Source organism: Dendropsophus ebraccatus, chromosome 12 (assembly GCF_027789765.1).
Source record: "Dendropsophus ebraccatus isolate aDenEbr1 chromosome 12, aDenEbr1.pat, whole genome shotgun sequence".
NCBI classification, from domain to species: Eukaryota; Metazoa; Chordata; class Amphibia; order Anura; family Hylidae; genus Dendropsophus; species Dendropsophus ebraccatus.
The window spans coordinates 93,091,783-93,113,904 of record NC_091465.1 but is presented as its reverse complement, the minus strand read 5'-3'; the positions used below and the strand labels follow the sequence as shown (position 1 = coordinate 93,113,904).

The following is a 22,122-nucleotide window of genomic DNA, read 5'->3' as shown; positions in this document are numbered from 1 at the left end:
GCAGTTTCCACCATGTGCCATAGTGCCCCCTCCTTTACTCTCTCACTATACACTGGAGATGACAGTATGGTGGCCCTTACTGACATGGCAGAAGATGCTACACACCCTGTTCTTAGTAGTCTACTTGCCATACTGGGGCAGTGTGAGAAGACAATGGTCTCTAACACCTGCTGCCCTGTTCGGGAAACTACATGAAATAAAGATGTTGCCAGTGTGATGGTGGCTTTGCCCCTTACATGTGCTTGATGGCTGTAAGCGTCCGAAACAATCCGCTTGGCAGAGCCTCCAAGTGATTATTAGCCAAACTCCTGTACAGAAGAAATGTAGAGGTTAACCATCACCCATAATGTCACCCAATACAAAGGTTACTCATTACCCATCTTGTCACCCAACACAAAGGTTACCATTCAACCCATCACCACATTATGTCACCCAACACAGAGGTTACCCATCACCCCTAAGGTTATCCAACAACCCGTCACCACATCAGGTCATCAAATAATGTGGTTATGGGTTAATGGGTAACCTCTTTATGTCACCCAATAAAGAGGTTACCCATCAACCCATCGTGACACCCAACACACAGGTTACCCATCAACCCATCCCCACATCATGTCACCTAATATAGAAGTTACCATTCATCCCATCACCACATCATGTCACCCAACACTGGTTACCATTCAACCTATCACCACATCATGTCACCCAACACAGAGGTTATCCATCAATCCATCACCACATCATGTCACCTAATACAGAGGTTACCCATCAAGCCATCACCACATCATGTCACCCAACACAGAAGTTACCCATCACCACATCATGTCACCTAACACAGAGGTTACCCATCAACCCATCACCACATTATGTCACCCAATACAGAGGTTACCCATCAACCCATCATGACACCCAACACAGAGGTTGCCCATCACCACATCATGTCACCCAACACAGAGGTTACCCATTAACCCATCACCACATCATGTCACCCAACACCAGTTACCATTTAACCCATCACCACATCATGTCACCCTACACAGAGGTTACCCATCACCACATCATGTCACCCAATACAGAGGTTACCCATTAACCCATCACCACATCATGTCACCCAACACCAGTTACCATTTAACCCATCACCACATCATGTCACCCTACACAGAGGTTACCCATCACCACATCATGTCACCCAATACAGAGGTTACCCATCAACCCATCATGACACCCAAAACACAGGTTACCCATCAATCCATCACCACATCATGTCACCTAATACAGAAGTTACCATTCAACCCATCACCACGTCATGTCACCCAACACTGGTTACTATTCAACCCATCACCACATCATGTCACCCAACACAGAGGTTACCCATCAATCCATCACCACATCATGTCACCTAATACAGAGGTTACCCATCAAGCCATCACCACATCATGTCACCTAATACTGAGGTTACCCATCACCCCATCATGTCACCCAACACAGAGGTTATCCATCAACCCATCACCACATCATGTCACCCAATACAGAGGTTACCCATCACCACATCATGTCACCTAATACAGAGGTTACCCATCAAGCCATCACCACATCATGTCACCTAATACTGAGGTTACCCATCAACCCATCATGACACCCAACACAGAGGTTACCCATCACCCCATCATGTCACCCAACACAGAGGTTACCCATCACCACATCATGTCACCCAATACAGAGGTTACCCATCACCACATCATGTCACCTAATACAGAGGTTATCCATCAATCCATTACCACATCATGTCACCCAACACAGAGGTTATCAATCAACCCATCACCACATCATGTCACCCAACACCATTTACCATTCAACCCATCACCACATCATGTCACCCAACACAGAGGTTACCCATCACCCCATCATGTCACCTAATACAGAGGTTATCCATCAATCCATTACCACATCATGTCACCCAACACAGAGGTTACCCATCACCACATCATGTCACCTAATACAGAGGTTACCCATCAATCCATTACCACATCATGTCACCCAACACAGAGGTTATCCATCAACCCATCACCACATCATGTCACCTAATACAGAGGTTACCCATCAAGCCATCACCACATCACGTCACCCAACACAGAAGTTACCCATCACCACATCATGTCACCCAACACCATTTACCATTTAACCCATCACCACATCATGTCGCCCAATACAGAGGTTACCCATCACCACATCATGTCACCTAATACAGAGGTTATCCATCAATCCATTACCACATCATGTCACCTAATACAGAGGTTACCCATCAACCCATCACCATATTATGCCACCCAACACAGAGGTTACCCATCAACCCATCACCATATTATGCCACCCAACACAGAGGTTACCCATCAACCCATTACCACATCATGTCACCCAACACAGAGGTTACGCATTAATCTATTGCTCCATCATGTCACCTACCACAGAAGTAACCCATTATCCAACATGTCACCCAGCACAGGTTATCCATCACCCAATCATGTCACCCAACACAGGTGTTACCCATCAACCCATCATGTCACCCAACAAAAGCTTCTAGAACTTCTACACTACACACTCCTACACCACTCACATCCCTTATACCCCCAATACCATTCACATCCCTCACCCTACCTTCAATACCACTCATACCCTGCCATACCAATCAAATCCTACATACCTCCAATACCATTCATACCCCGCCGTATCACATCACTCCAATACCTCTGACATCCCTCATACCTCCAATACCACTTATATCCCCCATACCACTGACATCCCTCATACCCCCAATACCACTCACATCCCTCATACCCCCAATACCACTCACATCCCTCATACCCCCAATACCACTCACATCCCTCATACCCCCAATACCACTCACATCCCTCATACCCCCAATACCACTCACATCCCTCATACCCCCAATACCACTCACATCCCTCATACCTCCAATACCACTTATACCCCCATACCACTGACATCCCTCATACCTCCAATACCACTTATACCCCCCATACCACTGACATCCCTCATACCCCCAATACCACTCACATCCCTCATACTTCCCACTACTCATATCACTCACACCCTCATACCCCAATACAAATGAAAACCCCTATACCTCATGCAACCCCTTATACTCCCCTTTCCTCACATGCCTCATACTCACAGGTGGATCAGTGACCTCAGACCTCGTAATGAATTCCCGGAAATTTTCTTGATACTATTGTTTTCAATGAATCTGAAATGTAGATAAGAGGATATAGTTGAGTGGTGGCCATGGATGGACTCCAGGCTCTCGGCCACACCTCATGCCCTGCTGACTCTGCCCGCCATACATGCCCCACCATACATGCAAAAGTTATCATCAGGTGCACAGGCATTGAAGAATCTCTGCAATTGTTTTTGAGTAGTTTCTTTGGCTTAAAAATTGGCTACAAAAACTAGTCCAAGTCTGACTGGGGGGAGGAACGACGGGGGGACTGAGGACCAACGGGGGGAATGACTGGGGGTCTGATGTTATTTGCACAAAATAAAAAATCCCACATGATAAATCTGGCTAAAAAATTGTCTAAACCATACCTCCCCCGCGCACCCTCCGAGTGAAACATTTCAGAAAATGGAGCAGCTCAAAAAAGTATAAACTGCTTCATAAATAATGTGTAAAATGTTACGTCTTGTGCAGGAACACAAAATACACCAGAATAATGATGCAAAGAGAACTGTCCTAACGGAGCCTCCAAGAGAGGCGATGGGCATGGCACCGGGATTCCCATGGTTACCCTTGTGCCGCGGTTGAATTGCTACATGTGGCCAAACCTTCCTACAGATTGTAGGTACATTAGTGGTTATTGCCCGGTGAAGGGGGCAGTGTTCCTGCAGGCAGGAGCCAAAGCTTCACGTGGCTTGAATTGTTATTAGTTGTGTTCACAATGTGGGGTTTTTATTGACCCTGTGAGTTTTTGGTGACCCGGCAGGTTTTGGTGACCTGGGGTTTTTGGTGACTGTGATGGTTTCTGGTGACTGTGCTGGTTTCTAGTGACCCTGGGGTTTCTGGCGACTGTGCTGGTTTTTAGTGACCCTGGGGTGTGTGGTGACCCTGGGGTTTCTGGCGACTGTGCTGGTTTTTGGTGACCATGGGGGGTGTGGGCAGTAATGGATTATAACAGGAACGTTCCGGGCGGTAGCCCGGGGCCCTGAGCTTCTGGGGGGCCCATGGCCTCCCAAAAAGACTTATACTTTCAGTGGTGTATTGTTTCCTGGCTACAGTTCTGTCATGATTTGCAAAAAATTTTGCACAAATCAGAGCCTCATGACATTATCTATCCCGTACTATGAACACTACGCTAGTGCTGCCATGGTTACAGTGGGGTAGGGGGCCCAGGCTTGGTGAACAGCCTGGGGCCTATGGTAAAGTTAATCTGCCCCTGGGTGTGGGGACCCTGGGGTTTTTGGTGACCCTGGGGGGGGTGACCCTAGAGGGGGGTGGTGACCCTGGGGTTTTTGGTGGCCCTGGGGGGGGGGGGGGGGTTACCCTAGAGGGGGGTGGTGACCCTGGGGTTTTTGGTGACCCTGGGGGGGGGGTGACCCTAGAGGGGAGTTGTGACCCTGGGGGTGTGTGGTGACCCTGGGGGTGTGTGGTGACCCTGGGGGGGGGAGGGTGACCCTGGGGGGGGGGAGGGTGACCCTGGGGGGGGGGGGGGGGGTGACCCTGGGGTTTTTGGTGACTGTATTTTCTCTCAGCTTGTCTTGCTCTGAGTAATGCAGGGAGCTGTATACAAGGACCGGACTGCAGGTAAGAGGCCATTCCAGGTTTTTAGGTGTCGCCCGGCATACAAAGCTCAGCTGGGAGTGAGGAAGGTAGATATGGTGTGTGCTCTGAGAGAGTGGAGTACACATATGTGACCTGTCTAGGAGGACTGGTTGGACCGTGTTCAGATACATGGACTATGTACAAGGCAGCCGCTGCTGTGAGGTGTGAACAAACACCTTAAACTTTGTGTGGGACGTCCGTTACTGCCTAAAAGGCCGAGCTGGGACTGTGCACTGATGTGTTATTGCAGCAAGAAGGGAATGCTGGATTTTTGTTCCATTTGTTTTTGTGGTGTGAATAAACACTAAGATTTGAACTGTAAACTGCCTATTTTCCTCTACCTGGCTATACCTGAGCGACTCCCCCCCCCCCCCCCCCATACAGTAATGTGACTGCACAGTCCATCTATAGAACCCCCCCATACAGAACCTACAGCCCCCCATACAGAACCTACAGCCCCCCCATACAGAACCTACAGCCCCCCCATACACAACCTACAGCCCCCCCATACAGAACCTACAGCCCCCCCATACACAACCTACAGCCCCCCATACAGTCTTTGCGGCACTTACAGGTACTCCAGGTGTTTTAGCTTGGTGAAGGCCTCATCAGAAATCTCCTCAAAGGAACAAGATGTGAAGAGTCTGAAAAGATCAGAGTCAGATTATCGAATCCGGCGAGAAGATGGAGGTGCGGTCACCCCGTCCATAGAGAGGTCCTACTACTGGGGTATACAGAGATAGTCCCTGCCCCAGGGGGCCCCAGAGGGAAATCACAGCACCGCCATCTTATATTGGCTACTAATCACATTGTCACATGTCACATATGTATATATAGTATATATATATATATATATATATATATATATATATATATACACACACACACACACACAGTATAAATGGGCGGAGCGGGCGGTGATAATGGGGGCTCAGTTCTAGTCATCTCCTAACACATCACAATATAACTCGGGGGGGGGGGCGTCCTGATCCCGGAATTACAGAATTAGCCAGTCCTGTTATCACCCTAAAGGGCATCTCCACCCCCCCTGTCTGCCGGGTAATAGAGAAAGCTTTCCCCTTCATGCTGTGAGAGCGGAGGCTGGGCGGAGATGGCAGTGGGTGGTCGGGACCAGAGGGAGCAGTAAGGGTACAAACACACACAGCAGATACACAGCAGATACGAGAAAATACGCAGCAGATATGAGAAAATACGCGTATCTGCTGCGTATCTGCTGCATATTTGCTGCGTATCTGCTGCGTATTTGCTGCGTATGGCTATGTGCACACTGAGCAATTCTCGAGGAATTGTAGCTGAAAGTTTTCAGGCGGAATTCAAGCAGAATTTAAGCCCCCCATTGACTTCTATAGCATTCCTCTAGCAGATCTGCGGCAGAAAATTCTGCTCGGAAATTCTGCAGTGTGAACAACAGAGCAGAAAACCCATTAAACACAATGGGACTTTGCTCTGTACATATTTTACGGGAGGAATTTCAAGCTGAATTCCTGGCCTTTTCCTCAGTGTGCACGCACCCTATCGCAGCAGTAAATACGCAGCGTATATGCCGTGTGTGTTTGTACCCTAAGTATAGATTATGCCCCCTCTTCCCCCCTCCCAGAGGGATCACACAGGGTTTGGATTGTCCCATGTGAGAGACACAGCAATACAGAGCTGATTCAGCACTGCTGTGTTCCGTCCTCACCCCCTCCCCCCTCGACACACACACGCCCCCTCCCCTACGCAACAGCACCGAATCAGAAAGTGAGCAGGGACACAATGATGCCAAGCTGATTCAGCACTGCTGTGTTCCGTCCTCACCCCCCCCCCCCCCCTCGACACACACACGCCCCCTCCCCTACGCAACAGCACCGAATCAGAAAGTGAGCAGGGACACAATGATGCCAAGCTGATTCAGCACTGCTGTGTTCCGTCCTTGCTCCATTACATACCACACATGTATCTACAGCTTATATAGGCAATGTATATATATATATACAGCTCTATTGGCTGCGCATGCCCTTTTATACAGCACAATAGGCGGCTGATGCGGATGAATATATTGGCTGCACAGAAAATACATTCAGCTGAGAATCACTCGTTCTCTTGTTCATCGGCATCATAGAAATGAGAAACAAAAACGATTAGAACAAGAACAAAGAATGAAACTGACAACCACCGCAAAGAGGAGCAGCGAAACTTACAGGATCTGCAACGTCTGGGACAGAACAAAGCTGTGGGGGGGAATATTCCGGAAGCCGCATCTGAGGAAAGAGCTGGAAAAGAGCGAGAGATGGAATTAGCCAAGTGACTAAAGGCGGCCATACTGCTAGAATAACTGATGGCTGAAGCATCCTCCGGCCATCAGTTATCTCTCCCATCCCCCATACACAGGAACCATCCTCCGGCCATCAGTTATCTCTCCTATCCTCCCCATACACAGGAACCATCATCCGGCCATCAGTTATCTCTCCCATCCCCCATACACAGGAACCATCCTCCGGCCATCAGTTATCTCTCCTATCCTCCCCATACACAGGAACCATCATCCGGCCATCAGTTATCTCTCCCATCCCCCATACACAGGAACCATCATTCGGCCATCAGTTATCTCTCCCATCCCCCATACACAGGAACCATCATCCGGCCATCAGTTATCTCTCCTATCTCCCATACACAGGAACCATCATCCGGCCATCAGTTATCTCTCCTATCCCCCATACACAGGAACCATCATCCGGCCATCAGTTATCTCTCCCATCACCCATACACAGGAGCCATCCTCCGGCCATCAGTTATCTCTCCCGTCCTCCATACACGGGAACCATCATTCGGCCATCAGTTATCTCTCCCATCCCCCATACACAGGAACCATCATCCGGCCATCAGTTATCTCTCCCATCACCCATACACAGGAACCATCATCCGGCCATCAGTTATCTCTCCCATCACCCATACACAGGAGCCATCCTCCGGCCATCAGTTATCTCTCCCGTCCTCCATACATGGGAACCATCATCCGGCCATCAGTTATCTCTCCTATCCCCCATACACAGGAACCATCATCCGGCCATCAGTTATCTCTCCCATCACCCATACACAGGAGCCATCCTCCGGCCATCAGTTATCTCTCCCGTCCTCCATACACGGGAACCATCATTCGGCCATCAGTTATCTCTCCCATCCCCCATACACAGGAACCATCATCCGGCCATCAGTTATCTCTCCCATCCTCCCCATACACAGGAACCATCATCCGGCCATCAGTTATCTCTCCCATCCCCCATACACAGGAACCATCCTCCGGCCATCAGTTATCTCTCCTATCTCCCATACACAGGAACAATCATCCAGCCATCAGTTATCTCTCCTATCTCCCATACACAGGAACCATCATCCGGCCATCAGTTATCTCTCCTATCCTCCCCATACACAGGAACCATCATCCGGCCATCAGTTATCTCTCCCATCCCCCATACACAGGAACCATCCTCCGGCCATCAGTTATCTCTCCTATCCTCCCCATACACAGGAACCATCATCCGGCCATCAGTTATCTCTCCTATCCTCCCCATACACAGGAACCATCCTCCGGCCATCAGTTATCTCTCCTATCCCCCATACACAGGAACAATCATCCGGCCATCAGTTATCTCTCCTATCCTTCCCATACACAGGAACCATCATCCGGCCATCAGTTATCTCTCCTATCTCCCATACACAGGAACCATCATCCGGCCATCAGTTATCTCTCCTATCCTCCCCATACACAGGAACCATCATCCGGCCATCAGTTATCTCTCCTATCCTTCCCATACACAAGAACCATCATCCGGCCATCAGTTATCTCTCCTATCCCCCATACACAGGAACAATCATCCGGCCATCAGTTATCTCTCCTATCCTTCCCATACACAAGAACCATCATCCGGCCATCAGTTATCTCTCCTATCCCCCATACACAGGAACCATCATCCGGCCATCAGTTATCTCTCCCATCCTCTATACACAAGAACCATCATCCGGCCATCAGTTATCTCTCCTATCCTCCCCATACACAGGAACCATCATCCGGCCATCAGTTATCTCTCCCATCCCCCATACACAGGAACCATCATCCGGCCATCAGTTATCTCTCCTATCCTCTATACACAGGAACCATCATCCGGCCATCAGTTATCTCTCCTATCCTCCCCATACACAGGAACCATCATCCGGCCTTCAGTTATCTCTCCTATCTCCCATACACAGGAACCATCATCCGGCCATCAGTTATCTCTCCTATCCTTCCCATACACAGGAACCATCATCCGGCCATCAGTTATCTCTCCTATCCTTCCCATACACAGGAACCATCCTCCGGCCATCAGTTATCTCTCCTATCCTTCCCATACACAGGAACCATCATCCGGCCATCCGTTATCTCTCCTATCCTCCCCATACACAGGAACCATCATCCGGCCATCAGTTATCTCTCCCATCCCCCATACACAGGAACCATCATTCGGCCATCAGTTATCTCTCCCATCCCCCATACACAGGAACCATCATCCGGCCATCAGTTATCTCTCCTATCTCCCATACACAGGAACCATCATCCGGCCATCAGTTATCTCTCCTATCCCCCATACACAGGAACCATCATCCGGCCATCAGTTATCTCTCCCATCACCCATACACAGGAGCCATCCTCCGGCCATCAGTTATCTCTCCCGTCCTCCATACACGGGAACCATCATTCGGCCATCAGTTATCTCTCCCATCCCCCATACACAGGAACCATCATCCGGCCATCAGTTATCTCTCCCATCACCCATACACAGGAACCATCATCCGGCCATCAGTTATCTCTCCCATCACCCATACACAGGAGCCATCCTCCGGCCATCAGTTATCTCTCCCGTCCTCCATACATGGGAACCATCATCCGGCCATCAGTTATCTCTCCTATCCCCCATACACAGGAACCATCCTCCGGCCATCAGTTATCTCTCCCATCACCCATACACAGGAGCCATCCTCCGGCCATCAGTTATCTCTCCCGTCCTCCATACACGGGAACCATCATTCGGCCATCAGTTATCTCTCCCATCCCCCATACACAGGAACCATCATCCGGCCATCAGTTATCTCTCCCATCCTCCCCATACACAGGAACCATCATCCGGCCATCAGTTATCTCTCCCATCCCCCATACACAGGAACCATCCTCCGGCCATCAGTTATCTCTCCTATCTCCCATACACAGGAACAATCATCCAGCCATCAGTTATCTCTCCTATCTCCCATACACAGGAACCATCATCCGGCCATCAGTTATCTCTCCTATCCTCCCCATACACAGGAACCATCATCCGGCCATCAGTTATCTCTCCCATCCCCCATACACAGGAACCATCCTCCGGCCATCAGTTATCTCTCCTATCCTCCCCATACACAGGAACCATCATCCGGCCATCAGTTATCTCTCCTATCCTCCCCATACACAGGAACCATCATCCGGCCATCAGTTATCTCTCCTATCCCCCATACACAGGAACCATCCTCCGGCCATCAGTTATCTCTCCTATCCCCCATACACAGGAACAATCATCCGGCCATCAGTTATCTCTCCTATCCTTCCCATACACAGGAACCATCATCCGGCCATCAGTTATCTCTCCTATCTCCCATACACAGGAACCATCATCCGGCCATCAGTTATCTCTCCTATCCTCCCCATACACAGGAACCATCATCCGGCCATCAGTTATCTCTCCTATCCTTCCCATACACAAGAACCATCATCCGGCCATCAGTTATCTCTCCTATCCCCCATACACAGGAACAATCATCCGGCCATCAGTTATCTCTCCTATCCTTCCCATACACAGGAACAATCATCCGGCCATCAGTTATCTCTCCTATCCTTCCCATACACAAGAACCATCATCCGGCCATCAGTTATCTCTCCTATCCTCCCCATACACAGGAACCATCATCCGGCCATCAGTTATCTCTCCCATCCCCCATACACAGGAACCATCATCCGGCCATCAGTTATCTCTCCTATCCTCTATACACAGGAACCATCATCCGGCCATCAGTTATCTCTCCTATCCTCCCCATACACAGGAACCATCATCCGGCCTTCAGTTATCTCTCCTATCTCCCATACACAGGAACCATCATCCGGCCATCAGTTATCTTTCCTATCCTCCCAATACACAGGAACCATCATCCGGCCATCAGTTATCTCTCCCATCCTCCCCATACACAGGAACCATCATCCGGCCATCAGTTATCTCTCCCATCCTCCCCATACACAGGAACCATCCTCCGGCCATCAGTTATCTCTCCTATCCTCCCCATACACAGGAACCATCATCCGGCCATCAGTTATCTCTCCTATCCTTCCCATACACAAGAACCATCATCCGGCCATCAGTTATCTCTCCCGTCCTCCATACACGGGAACCATCATTCGGCCATCAGTTATCTCTCCTGTCCTCCATACACAGGAACAATCATCCGGCCATCAGTTATCTCTCCTATCCTCCCCATACACAGGAACCATCATCCGGCCATCAGTTATCTCTCCTATCCCCCATACACAGCAACCATCCTCCGGCCATCAGTTATCTCTCCTATCCTCCCCATACACAGGAACCATCATCCGGCCATCAGTTATCTCTCCCGTCCTCCCCATACACAGGAACCATCATCCGGCCATCAGTTATCTCTCCCATCCTCCCCATACACTGGCGGAACTACCGCGGGCCCCTGGAGCTGACATATCCTGCAGCACCCGGCGGCTGAGCATGCCTCCCGGGTGCTGTAGCCGGGGGCCGGTCCCGTGCTCCTCCCGACCCGGAGACTCCTTTCCCCAACCATAGGGAAAAGGAGTCACTGGGCCAGGAGGAGCACGGGACCGGTCCACAGCGCTCCTGTCACCCCCCGTCTGATGCGCGGCTGCCGTCTGATGACGCGTCCTAGCCCCGGCAGCGCGCGTATCATAGAGTTCTGTGTGGGCTTGTGCTGCGGCCCCGACTTCCGGCACAGTCGGTCGCGTATCAGACAGGGGGTGACAGGAAGAAGGCTCGACAGGGGAGCGTGTTGTTAGGTGAGTTTTTTTCTTTTTTTTTAAACTTGCTTTTCTCGGGGGGGGGGGGGGAGAAGGGGGCATCTATGAGGGGGGGGAGAAGGGGGCATCTATAAGGGGGGGGGAGAAGGGGGCATCTATAAGGGGGGGGGAGAAGGGGGCATCTATAAGGGGGGGGGGAGAAGGGGGCATCTATAAGGGGGGGGGAGAAGGGGGCATCTATAAGGGGGAGGAGAGAAGGGGGCATCTATAAGGAAGGGGGAGGAGAGAAGGGGGTATCTATAAGGAAGGGGGGAGAAGAGGAGGGGGCATCTATAAGGAAGGGGGGAGGGGAGAAGAGAAGGGGGCATCTATAAGGAAGGGGGGGGGGAAGAGGAGGGGGCATCTATAAGGAAGGGGGGAGAAGAGAAGGGGGCATCTATAAGGGGGGGGGGGAAGGGGGCATCTATAAGGAAGGGGGGAGGAGAGAAGGGGGCATCTATAAGGAAGGGGGGGGGGGAGAAGAGGAGGGGGCATCTATAAGGAAGGGGGGAGGGGAGAAGAGAAGGGGGCATGGGCATCTATAAGGAAGGGGGGGAGAAGAGGAGGGGGCATCTATAAGGAAGGGGGGAGAAGAGGAGGGGGCATCTATAAGGGGGGGAGAAGGGGGCATCTATAAGGAAGGGGGGGGGGGGAGGGGAGAAGAGAAGGGGGCATAGGCATCTATAAGGAAGGGGGGGAGAAGAGGAGGGGGCATCTATAAGGAAGGGGGGAGAAGAGGAGGGGGCATCTATAACGAAGGGGGGAGAAGAGGAGGGCATCTATAAGGGGGGGAGAAGGGGGCATCTATAAGGAAGGGGGGGAGAGGGGGGCATCTATAAGGGGGGGGAGAAGGGGGCATCTATAAGGAAGGGGGGGAGAGGGGGGCATCTATAAGGGGGGGGAGAAGGGGGCATCTATAAGGAGGGGGGGAGGGGAGAAGAGAAGGGGGCATGGGCATCTATAAGGAAGGGGGGAGAAGAGGAGGGGGCATCTATAAGGAAGGGGGGAGAAGAGGAGGGGGCATCTATAAGGAAGGGGGGAGAAGAGGAGGGCATTTATAAGGGGGGGGGGAGAAGGGGGCATCTATAAGGAAGGGGGGAGGAGAGAAGGGGGCATCTATAAGGAAGGGGGGAGGGGAGAAGAGAAGGGGGCATCTATAAGGAAGGGGGGAGAGAGAAGGGGGCATCTATAAGGGGGGGGGGAAGGGGGCATCTATAAGGAAGGGGGGGAGAAGAGGAGGGGGCATCTATAAGGAAGGGGGGAGGGGGAGAAGAGAAGGGGGCATGGGCATCTATAAGGAAGGGGGGAGGAGAGAAGGGGGCATCTATAAGGAAGGGGGGGAGAAGAGAAGGGGGAATCTATAAGGAAGGGGGGGGGGGAGAAGAGGAGGGGCATCTATAAGGAAGGGGGGAGAAGAGAAGGGGGCATCTATAAGGAAGGGGGGGAGAGGAGAAGGGGGAATCTATAAGGAAGGGGGAGGGGAGAAGAGGAGGGGGCATCTATAAGGAAGGGGGGAGAAGAGAAGGGGGAATCTATAAGGAAGGGGGGGGGGGGGAGAAGAGGAGGGGGCATCTATAAGGAAGGGGGGAGAAGAGAAGGGGGCATCTATAAGGAAGGGGGGAGAGGGGGGCATCTATAAGGAAGGGGGGAGAGGGGGGCATCTATAAGGAAGGGGGGAGAGGGGGGCATCTATAAGGGAGGGGGGGAGAGAGAGACATCTATAAGGAAGGGGGGAGGGGGGACATCTGTAAGGAAGGGGGGGGGGGAGGGGGGCATCTATAAGGAAGGGGGGGGGAGGGCCATCTATAAGGGGGGGGAGGGGGGCATCTATAAGGAAGGGGGGGGGAGAGGGCCATCTATAAGGGGGGACACTATAGGGGGAGAGCAGGCCATCTATAAGGGGAGAACATAGGGGGAGAGGGGGACAACATAGGGGGAGAGGGGATATAAACGTACAACATTGGGGGAGAGGGGAACATCTATAAGAGGACAATAAAGGGGGAAAGGGGGCCATCTATAAGGGGACAATATATGGGAAGAGGGGGCCATCTATAGGGGGGGCAACATAGGGGACCATCTATAAGGGGACAACATGGGGGGGCATCTATAAGGGGGACAGCGGGGGGGGGCAACATAAGGAAGCTATCTATAAGGAGGGGTGACAGAGAGGAGGGCCATATACTAAAATGGGATCACATAGAGTCAGCCTGCCCACTAAATGTGGGTGTAAAGGGGCCAATACAGATGTGCAGTGTGTATAGAGATGAGGATGGTGACAGAGTGAGGAGCCTAATATGTCTGTCTGGCAGATTCTGTGGATTCGTGGCTCAGAGAAGTTCTCATAACGGCCCAGGACAGATGGAAAAGAAAATAAAAAGGGAAGAACTCCGATCAGAGAAGACGTCTCCTGTAAGTCACCTGATGTAACTGTACTGTAATTTATATGGTGTACAGGATCTGTGTAGAGCTGAGTGTGTTGATGGCGTAGTGGTCGATCGAGGGGGGGCGGGGGGGCCCCAATCAAAAGTTTGCTATGGGGCCCAGCCATTTCTAGTTACGCCCCTGTCCCCATACACAGGAACCATCCTCCGGCCATCAGTTATCTCTCCTATCCCCCATACACAGGAACCATCATCCGGCCATCAGTTATCTCTCCCATCCTCCCCATACACAGGAACCATCCTCCGGCCATCAGTTATCTCTCCTATCCTCTATACACAGGAACCATCCTCCGGCCATCAGTTATCTCCTATCACCCATACACAGGAACCATCATCCGGCCATCAGTTATCTCTTCTATCACCCATACACGGGAACCATCATCCGGCCATCAGTTATCTCTCCTATCACCCATACACGGGAACCATCATCCGGCCATCAGTTATCTCTCCCATCCTCTCCATAGACAGGAACCATCATCTCCCATATGCCCCATACACAGGAAAGTTTCAGTATTTTTGTTCTCTATGGTAAGAGAGTTTTGGCTGCGGCTTGTCTTTCCCAGAACAAAGAGGTCGGTCACTATCTCCACCAACCTGGTGGCTGTAACTAAAGCCAGCAGCGGGTACAGCTGACAAAAGTTTATGGAGAGCTTAAGAGGAGGACACTACGCAAAAGTATGTTGAAGTAGGTTCTGCAGGTGTTATAAGCCGGAGATGGATGCGGTGGTACCGCTGCGGTACTTGTCATGGGGCATGGTTTGGTAGTTAGCTCTTCCTAGAGACCAGCACCCCCCCCCCCGTTGCGGTGTTCCTAATACCCCCTAGTAACTTAAACGCAATCCGTCCGAATACTCTGTAAAAATGTAATGCTCCTCCCACCTTCCCTGGTGCCTGGTCCAATAACTATGCAGGGGGGTGAGAGGCCCTAGAAGCACCTTGGCATCGTGAGAACAGCGTCTACATTCATTGGCTGGCTTACTCATGTGACCTCTGCTTGTTGTCAGACGCCATCTTTGACCTAGAGAGGCTGCTGCAGGGAAAAGGAGGTTTTAGCTGATTTTAGGCAGGAAAGACCTTGTTAGGGCCACTAGAATACACAGCACAGTATATTTCATCCATATAGAGAGAGAATTGGACGGCTAGCTATACAGCAGCTGCTTTATCCACACAGACAGGCAGCTGGGGTGTATTATCCACACAGACAGGCAGCTGGGGTGTATTATCCACACAGACAGGCAGCTGGGGTGTATTAGTCACACAGACAGGCAGCTGGGGTGTATTATCCACACAGACAGGCAGCTGGGGTGTATTATCCACACAGACAGGCAGCTGGGGTGTATTATTCACACAGACAGGCAGCTGGTGTGTATTATCCACACAGACAGGCAGCTGGGGTGTATTATCCACACAGACAGGCAGCTGGTGTATTATTCACACAGACAGGCAGCTGGGGTGTATTATCCACACAGACAGGCAGCTGGTGTATTATTCACACAGACAGGCAGCTGGGGTGTATTATCCACACAGACAGGCAGCTGGTGTATTATCCACACAGACAGGCAGCTGGGGTGTATTATCCATACAGACAGGCAGCTGGGGTGTATTATCCACACAGACAGGCAGCTGGGGTGTATTATCCATACAGACAGACAGCTGGGGTGCATTATTCACACAGACAGGCAGCTGGGGTGTATTATCCACACAGACAGGCAGCTGGGGTGTATTATCCATACAGACAGACAGCTGGGGTGCATTATTCACACAGACAGGCAGCTGGGGTGTATTATCCACACAGACAGGCAGCTGGTGTATTATTCACACAGACAGGCAGCTGGGGTGTATTATCCACACAGACAGGCAGCTGGTGTATTATCCACACAGACAGGCAGCTGGGGTGTATTATCCATACAGACAGGCAGCTAGGGTGTATTATTCACACAGACAGGCAGCTGGTGTGTATTATCCACACAGACAGGCAGCTGGGGTGTATTATCCACACAGACAGGCAGCTGGGGTGTATTATCCACACAGACAGGCAGCTGGGGTGTATTAGTCACACAGACAGGCAGCTGGTGTATTATTCACACAGACAGGCAGCTGGGGTGTATTATCCACACAGACAGGCAGCTGGTGTATTATTCACACAGACAGGCAGCTGGGGTGTATTATCCATACAGACAGGCAGCTGGGGTGTATTATTCACACAGACAGGCAGCTGGTGTGTATTATCCACACAGACAGGCAGCTGGGGTGTATTATCCACACAGACAGGCAGCTGGGGTGTATTATCCACACAGACAGGCAGCTGGGGTGTATTAGTCACACAGACAGGCAGCTGGTGTATTATTCACACAGACAGGCAGCTGGGGTGTATTATCCACACAGACAGGCAGCTGGTGTATTATTCACACAGACAGGCAGCTGGGGTGTATTATCCACACAGACAGGCAGCTGGTGTATTATCCACACAGACAGGCAGCTGGGGTGTATTATCCATACAGACAGGCAGCTGGGGTGTATTATTCACACAGACAGGCAGCTGGTGTGTATTATCCACACAGACAGGCAGCTGGGGTGTATTATCCACACAGACAGGCAGCTGGGGTGTATTATCCACACAGACAGGCAGCTGGGGTGTATTAGTCACACAGACAGGCAGCTGGTGTATTATTCACACAGACAGGCAGCTGGGGTGTATTATCCACACAGACAGGCAGCTGGTGTATTATCCACACAGACAGGCAGCTGGGGTGTATTATCCACACAGACAGGCAGCTGGGGTGTATTATTCACACAGACAGGCAGCTGGTGTGTATTATCCACACAGACAGGCAGCTGGGGTGTATTATCCACACAGACAGGCAGCTGGGGTGTATTATCCACACAGACAGGCAGCTGGGGTGTATTAGTCACACAGACAGGCAGCTGGTGTATTATTCACACAGACAGGCAGCTGGGGTGTATTATTCACACAGACAGGCAGCTGGTGTGTATTATCCACACAGACAGGCAGCTGGTGTATTATCCACACAGACAGGCAGCTGGGGTGTATTATCCACACAGACAGGCAGCTGGGGTGTATTATCCACACAGACAGACAGCTGGGGTGTATTATCCACACAGACAGACAGCTGGGGTGCATTATTCACACAGACAGACAGCTGGGGTGTATTAGTCACACAGACAGGCAGCTGGTGTGCATTATTCACACAGACAGACAGCTGGGGTGTATTAGTCACACAGACAGGCAGCTGGTGTGCATTATTCACACAGACAGGCAGCTGGGGTGTATTAGTGACACAGACAGGCAGCTGGGGTGTATTAGTCACACAGACAGGCAGCTGGTGTGCATTATTCACACAGACAGGCAGCTGGGGTGTATTAGTGACACAGACAGGCAGCTGGGGTGTATTAGTGACACAGACAGGCAGCTGGTGTGTATTAGTCACACAGACAGACAGCTGGTGTGCATTAGTCACACAGACAGGCAGCTGGTATGTATTAGTCACACAGACAGGCAGCTGGTGTGTATTAGTCACACAGACAGGCAGCTGGTGTGTATTAGTCACACAGACAGGCAGCTGGTGTGTATTAGTCACACAGACAGGCAGCTGGTGTGTATTAGTCACACAGACAGGCAGCTGGTGTGTATAAGTGACACAGACAGGCAGCTGGTGTGTATTAGTGACACAGACAGGCAGCTGGTGTGTATTAGTGACACAGACAGGCAGCTGGTGTGTATTAGTGACACAGACAGGCAGCTGGTGTGTATTAGTGACACAGACAGGCAGCTGGTGTGTATTCTGAATGAGCTGCATTGGGATTAGTTGCTCCTACAGTATAACTGTTACAGGACCATCTCAGGGATAGTTTTTTTGGAGTAGGTAGAGTGTGAATTTAGCTAATTGTAACAAGGCAAGACCCCACAAGCCCTTTCCTGGGGTACTACAATACACAGTATAGCGTATATATCTGCATATACAGTGAATAGGCCGGCTACCTGTATAACATATATCTATATTCATACAAAAGGGAAGAAAAAGGCTACGGATCTGCCGGCGTTATACGTCCACTTCTCTACCTATACTCTATACACCAGTGTTTGCTTAGCTGCCGTACATAGCGTTCTGGGAAGAATGAAAAACTGTGATAAATAATGTTACAGGGTGTACACTACAGAAGACACAAAGAGCAACACAAAACTTCAGTCAAATCTGTGATAAAAGTGCCATGAAAAAGTCATATGGTGTGTGACAGGGCCGGGGTAGTGATATGGTGTGTGACAGGGCCGGGGTAGTGATATGGTGTGTGACAGGGCCGGGGTAGTGATATAGTGTGTGATGGGGCCGGGGTAGTGATATGGTGTGTGACAGGGCCGGGCTAGTGATATGGTGTGTGACAGGGCCGGGCTAGTGATATGGTGTGTGTGACAGGGCCGGGCTAGTGATATGGTGTGTGACAGGGCCGGGCTAGTGATATGGTGTGTGACAGGGCCGGGCTAGTGATATGGTGTGTGACAGGGCCGGGGGAGTGATATGGTGTGTGATGGGGCGGGGCTAGTGATATGGTGTGTGATGGGGCGGGGCTAGTGATATGGTGTGTGATGGGGCGGGGCTAGTGATATGGTGTGTGACGGGGCCGGGCTAGTGATATGGTGTGTGATGGGGTGGGGCTAGTGATATGGTGTGTGATGGGGCGGGGCTAGTGATATGGTGTGTGACGGGGCCGGGCTAGTGATATGGTGTGTGATGGGGTGGGGCTAGTGATATGGTGTGTGATGGGGCCGGGCTAGTGATATGGTGTGTGTGACAGGGCCGGGCTAGTGATATGGTTTGTGACAGGGCCGGGCTAGTCATATGGTGTGTGATGGGGCGGGGCTAGTGATATGGTGTGTGATGGGGCGGGGCTAGTGATATGGTGTGTGATGGGGCGGGGCTAGTGATATGGTGTGTGATGGGGCGGGGCTAGTGATACATAATGCTTTGCTCACAGAACTCACTTTGACCTACAAAAGTGCACAGAGTCTTTTGCTTTGGACTTTTCTTTGGTAACTAATAGAGAAACCTGATAATTTGTGGCAATTCCATGGTGGCGGCTAATAGGGTCAGTGGCCCGAGGGCTTAGGGGAAATAATGAACCTCTGGGCACCTTGGATTATTTCATTGTGGGCAACTATGAGTGAGAGAATTATACAGGTGACCAGCACAGAAGCCATAGAGGTTGATGGATGGGGATTGACTTACACTGAGATGATATCTAAGGAATAGGTGCTGGGGATGGAGCTGGAGCCGTCACACAAGACATTGTCCACCGAGCAATTACAGGAGGCCGGACACTTCCATCTCGGGGGTCTCTTCACTCTCATCAGACAGAAGGGAAGGAGTCCCAAGAATAGGACTCCCACTGACAGCCAGGCTGAGGGCCTCATGGTTGGGTCCTTACTGATCAATCCCATTCATGGTTCTGAGGAATCCTCATCCTCTCCACCGACCTCATTAATGGCGGCCGCCAGTCACATCTCCAAGGCTTTGGTCCTCAGCTCCTCTGCGGAATTAGAAAGAAAAGATGATGTAACCAACAAGATCAGAGGTGACCCCAGAGATCAGAGGTGACCGCAGAGATCAGAGGTGACCGCAGAGGACACAGAGATCAGAGGTGACCCCAGAGATCAGAGGTGACCCCAGAGATCAGAGGTGACCGCAGAGATCAGAGGTGACCGCAGAGGACACAGAGATCAGAGGTGACCCCAGAGATCAGAGGTGACCCCAAAGATCAGAGGTGACCGCAGAGGACACAGAGATCAGAGGTGACCCCAGAGATCAGAGGTGACCCCAGAGATCAGAGGTGACCGCAGAGGACACAGAGATCAGAGGTGACCCCAGAGATCAGAGGTGACCCCAGAGGACACAGAGATCAGAGGTGACCCCAGAGATCAGAGGTGACCCCAGAGATCAGAGGTGACCGCAGAGGACACAGAGATCAGAGGTGACCCCAGAGATCAGAGGTGACCCCAGAGATCAGAGGTGACCCCAGAGATCAGAGGTGACCCCACAGGACAGAGGTGACCCCACAGGACACAGAGATCAGAGGTGACCCCACAGGACACAGAGATCAGAGGTGACCCCAGAGGACACAGAGATCAGAGGTGACCCCAGAGATCAGAGGTGACCCCAGAGGACACAGAGATCAGAGGTGACCCCACAGGACACAGAGATCAGAGGTGACCCCAGAGATCAGAGGTGACCCCAGAGGACACAAAGATCAGAGGTGACCCCAGAGGGAACAGATCAGAGGTGACCCCACAGGACACAAAGATCAGAGGTCAAAAGGAAAATCCCGGCACTCGCCAAATTTCTGCAAGGTGATTTATTAACTAGTGCATATACAGACAGGCGGATAAGGACGCGTTTCGGCGTGAAGCCTTTCTCAACAAGCCTATCAGAAGCTGAGATAGGCTTGTTGAGAAAGGCTTCACGCCGAAACGCGTCCTTATCCGCCTGTCTGTATATGCACTAGTTAATAAATCACCTTGCAGAAATTTGGCGAGTGCCGGGATTTTCCTTTTGATGTTTGACTTCTTACCCAGGCACCACCTGAGATCGGAGTGCCGACCCCTTTCCAGTTTATACAAAGATCAGAGGTGACCCCACAGGACACAGATCAGAGGTGACCCCAGAGGGAACAGATCAGAGGTGACCCCAGAGGACACAAAGATCAGAGGTGACCCCAGAGATCAGAGGTGACCCCAGATATCAGAGGTGACCGCAGAGGACACAGAGATCAGAGGTGACCCCAGAGGACACAGAGATCAGAGGTGACCCCAGAGGACACAGAGATCAAAGGTGACCCCAGAGGACACAGAGATCAAAGGTGACCTCAGAGGACACAGAGATCAGAGGTGACCCCAGAGGACACAGAGATCAGAGGTGACCCCAGAGATCAGAGGTAACCCCAGAGGACACAGAGATCAAAGGTGACCCCAGAGGACACAGAGATCAAAGGTGACCTCAGAGGACACAGAGATCAGAGGTGACCCCAGAGGACACAGAGATCAGAGGTGACCCCAGAGATCAGAGGTAACCCCAGAGGACACAGAGATCAGAGGTGACCCCAGAGGACACAGAGATCAGAGGTGACCCCAGAGGACACAAAGATCAAAGGTGACCCCAGAGGACACAGAGATCAAAGGTGACCCCAGAGGACACAGAGATCAAAGGTGACCCCAGAGGACACAGAGATCAAAGGTGACCCCAGAGGACACAGAGATCAAAGCTGACCCCAGAGGACACAGAGATCAGAGGTGACCCCAGAGGACACAGAGATCAGAGGTGACCCCAGAGATCAGAGGTGACCCCAGAGGACACAAAGATCAGAGGTGACCCCAGAGGACACAGAGATCAGAGGTGACCCCAGAGGACACAGAGATCAGAGGTGACCCCAGAGGACACAGAGATCAGAGGTGACCCCAGAGGACACAAAGATCAGAGGTGACCCCAGAGATCAGAGGTGACCCCACAGGACACAGAGATCAGAGGTGACCCCACAGGACACAGATCAGAGGTGACCCCACAGGACACAGAGATCAGAGGTGACCCCAGAGATCAGAGGTGACCCACAGGACACAGAGATCAGAGGTGACCCCACAGGACACAGAGATCAGAGGTGACCCCAGAGATCAGAGGTGACCCCAGAGGACACAGAGATCAGAGGTGACCCCAGAGATCAGAGGTGACCCCAGAGGACAC

At 51.5% G+C, this 22,122-nt stretch overlaps 1 protein-coding gene across 1 annotated transcript in view; it reads right to left on the bottom strand.

The window, feature by feature from the left end:
* Nucleotides 1-22,122, bottom strand: part of LOC138769167 (leucine-rich glioma-inactivated protein 1-like) — a 58,330-nt gene that overhangs the window by 2,942 nt on the left and 33,266 nt on the right. Inside the window, exons 2-6 of the mRNA XM_069947434.1 lie at nt 19,621-19,921; nt 7,039-7,110; nt 5,410-5,481; nt 3,194-3,265; nt 237-308 (exon numbers count right to left, since the gene is read on the bottom strand). Coding sequence (XP_069803535.1) covers nt 237-308; nt 3,194-3,265; nt 5,410-5,481; nt 7,039-7,110; nt 19,621-19,832 — 500 coding nt within the window. The 5' untranslated portion in view covers nt 19,833-19,921. The remainder of the gene's footprint in view (nt 1-236; nt 309-3,193; nt 3,266-5,409; nt 5,482-7,038; nt 7,111-19,620; nt 19,922-22,122) is intronic.